General features: G+C 39.2%; 1 protein-coding gene across 1 annotated transcript in view; it reads left to right on the top strand.

The window, feature by feature from the left end:
• The first annotated feature begins 209 nt into the window (after positions 1-209).
• Positions 210-3,578, top strand: part of CENPI (centromere protein I) — a 15,802-nt gene continuing 12,433 nt past the window's right edge. The window contains exons 1-4 of the mRNA XM_010141949.1: positions 210-454; positions 744-881; positions 1,862-1,980; positions 3,097-3,204. Of these exons, the coding sequence (XP_010140251.1) occupies positions 256-454; positions 744-881; positions 1,862-1,980; positions 3,097-3,204 (564 nt within the window). The 5' untranslated portion in view covers positions 210-255. The remainder of the gene's footprint in view (positions 455-743; positions 882-1,861; positions 1,981-3,096; positions 3,205-3,578) is intronic.

Below are 3,578 nucleotides of genomic sequence, written 5' to 3'. Positions count from 1 at the left end.
AGTATTTTGTCTGATCTTTCTGAGGGCAGGCAGTTCTAAATTATTTTCGCTGAAGTTACTTTGCTATGTTATGCAAGATGCCTCTAAAAGCTGTTTGTTAGTAAAATAACTTTTTCTTTTCTTGCAGGGAACTGGCTCTCTGATGTTCTTCAGCTGTTGGAGGTTGATCTCTTTTCTTGCCTCTTTGTAATGAAGGATTGTAAATCGCATGACAAATGAGTAAATTTCTCCAGTCTCAGCTAGGAGTCTGAAAAGATGCAGCGAAGACAGAGCTCCAGGACCCCAAAACAGCCTTTACAAGTTCAGCATAAAAATCAAACTGATCTCTCTGTATGTCAAAAAGGAGGGACAACAGACCCTGAAAAAAGTACCCGGAATCATCCATCTCCTAGCGATCAGAAAAATGACAGCAAACAAGACTCTCTTGAGCAAGCTTTGAGCTACTTTGAGAAAGGTAAGAGCAGATTTAAAGTGGTAGCTACTGAGGATTGGGAAGATAACTAAATTCTTAATAACAACAATTATAATAATAAAAAATTCTAATTTTACCTGCCATTTTCCCTCTGACTGAGCTTTGTAGTATCTTTTTAATGTCTTGAAAGGTTTTCCTCTTTCTGTTACTATGTAACGAACCCAATAAAAAGGAATATATGTAGGGACAATTCAGGGAAGTTTAAGATAGTTCATTTTCAGTTCAGAAGTAGTCTCATCCTTGTATTTGTCATCTTATTTTCTTTTCCTAGTTCAAGACCATGTCTCATTGAAAAAGAACAGTGTTCTGCAGAAACATTTGACCACTGTGGAAAGCATTGCGCTGCAAAGAGGGTTACCCCCTGAAGGATTTGACGTATTGCTAAACGTGGCACTCAGTGGGAAACTTGGTAAAATGTTTATATACTGCCAACGTGCCTTCTGTGAACGTCTCTTTCTCCTCTGCTCAAACCTGCTTCAGATAATGTGCTTATGGTAACTGTATTGTCAGCTACTTTAGCATAGAATTAATCTTTCTGGTGTGTTTCAGTGTAGTTTCTAACTTCATCCTAAAAATAACCTCAACTCTTGTTAGAGGGGAGTGATATAAAACAATTATGGCTTGTTACAAATACATTTTTAAAAGCTTAATTTCTTTTCTCGTTATTGTAGGTCTCTGAAAGGCTTAAAGGGTGTCCTTAGCAACCACTGTGTCTTTTCCTTGTAACTGTTTGCGTAGGTTTCTTTTCCCTAAGATCAAAATAATTGAATAAACTGACATAGTTGCATTAGTGAAACTTGATAAATTAAAATGTCATCCTAACAATCAATTTAGCAGTGTCAGCATAGCCCTCATGCTGCTTTCTTAGAAATGATGGCCACCATTTATACTTGTAAATAATGAAATATTCGATGAAAAAAACCCTAAACTTTCCACTCCCTCTAACCCAAGAGGAGCACACAGGATTCTTTCCCTGTTATGCAAATATGTGAGTAGTTTCGTGCTTTTCTTGATTTAAAATTACTAGCTTATCTCCAGAATACTAATTGGCTGATGTTTGGCTGACAGTCATATACTCTTTTGCTGAAGGAGCTGGTTGTTTAATATTACCAGAAATCCGTGTTACTTTTGGTTGCCTTGCCAAGAGTCTAAAGGCTATTTCAGTACTAAAATACTCAATATTCCATTTTCTTTCTTCAAGTGGGAAAGAAATATTTCTCATATTTTTTGAGGTATAGATAATTCCCTACTAGATTCTTCTGCACTGTTAATTTAAGTAATAAAACTCTGAATAATCTTGTCCAGAGGGAATTTTGACCTAAGTTGCAAAATGGTATTGAAGAAATTGGTACATGAACACCGTCTTATTTTCAATTGTTGGTTTTCCAGCTGATACAGTGAATACTCGCTTGCTGAAGAGCCTGGTTCCAGCCTCAGTAATACCAGGAAGTTCTGTGGTTTCAGCTGTATCTTGGCTCTGTGTCAGCAAATGCTCAGGCAACATCCAGGTAACTTAGTAAATGTTTACAGTAGTTATTGCTTCTAAACAGGGATGATGAGGACAGATGATTTTCAGGAAGCAAAATTCCTGAGCTTTTAATGTACGAGGTTCTCGTGTAAGATAACTGTCATTTAGAAAGATTGGCAGAGATGCCCGTTGCTGGAACAGCAGTGGGAACCCAGGAACACTTTTTAAGTGTGGGCAGAAATTTGCACAGTTCCTGCTTGTCTTGTATTTCTGAATTCCTTAGCAATAGTTTCTCCACCGTTTCAGTGAAATACTTCAGCTATGTGAGGCATTCTTCACCAACTTCAGCAAGGTATCCCTTAGGTTCTGTGTACCTTGGCCTTGACAACGTGACTTAATAGTAGTAAAACAGACTCTTTTGTTTTCATGTAGTCTCTGTAAAGGCTTATATCATAGAATCGTTTAGGTTGGAAAAGACTTTCAAGATCATCAAGTCCAACCATTAACCCAGCTCTGCCAAGTGGCACATCTTTATTTTTTAAATACCTCCAGGGATAGTGACTCAGCCATTTCCCTGGGAAGCCTGTTTCAGTATTTGATAACTCTTTTGGTGAAGAAATTTTTCCTGATATCCAACCTCAATCTCCTGGCACAACTTGAGGCTGTTTCCTCTTGTCCTCTTGTTTGTTATTTGGGAGAACAAACTGGCCCCGACCTCGCTAAAGCCTCTTTTCAGGTAGTTGTAGAGAATGATGAGGTCCCCCCCGAGTCTCCTTTTCTCCAGACTAAACAAGCCCAGTTCCCTCAGCTGCTCCTCATAAGTCTTGTGCTCTAGACCCTTCACTGGCTTCGTTATCCTCCTCTGGACAGGCTCCAGCAGCTCAGTGTCTCACAGAGAGGAGCCCTCAGATCATATCCGAGGGTTAGCACACATTCAGAACTGAGCTGCTTTCTCCATTCTGATATGGCAGTTGGTGCTCTTGGCAGGCTTCCTTCCACAGCTGAATCATCCCTGTACTGTCCATCTGTAGCTATCTGGGTGTCCTTGAGAGTGGCATGTATCCTTAACAATTGTTTCTCTTAAATTTGGTAGTGACTGGTGTGTCTTGCTTTTGCCCATCACTTAATGTAACGTGGCTTTTTTTCCTGTCTGCAGCTGCTTTTTTTAAGGTGGCTGATCACAGTGTTTGACTTCATTGATCACAAGGAACAAGTTCATGCCCTGTATGGTTTCTTCTTTTCCTTCTTGCAAGATGAGAAGATGGTAATGAGAGCTGAAGAATATATTGAATTGATAAAATAAACCTAAGTGTTCATTAGTGGAATGCATATTAATGCTAGAATCAGTCTGGAATAGCTGTTGGTTAGAGTCTGTTTTCTGATGGCTAGAATTGATTTTTTTTTTTTTTCTTCGTATTCTAAGATTGTACTTAGATTGAGAAACAGGGAAGTACTGTAGGATTATTTTAGTTTCAGTGCTGTGGTCTGGTTGTTTAAACGTTTCCAGGAATTGCTATTCAGCACCACAAACAGACTGACAGTGTATTCGCTCTAAATTGCCGAGAGTGACTGTGGAGCTGCAATCTCAGGGATTGCCTTTGATGTCAGACATCAGCAGTCTTCTGCTGAAGTTTCCGG

Source organism: Buceros rhinoceros, unplaced genomic scaffold, assembly GCF_000710305.1.
Source record: "Buceros rhinoceros silvestris isolate BGI_N320 unplaced genomic scaffold, ASM71030v1 scaffold15258, whole genome shotgun sequence".
NCBI lineage: Eukaryota > Metazoa > Chordata > Aves > Bucerotiformes > Bucerotidae > Buceros > Buceros rhinoceros.
This window is presented reverse-complemented; position numbering and strand designations above follow the sequence as displayed.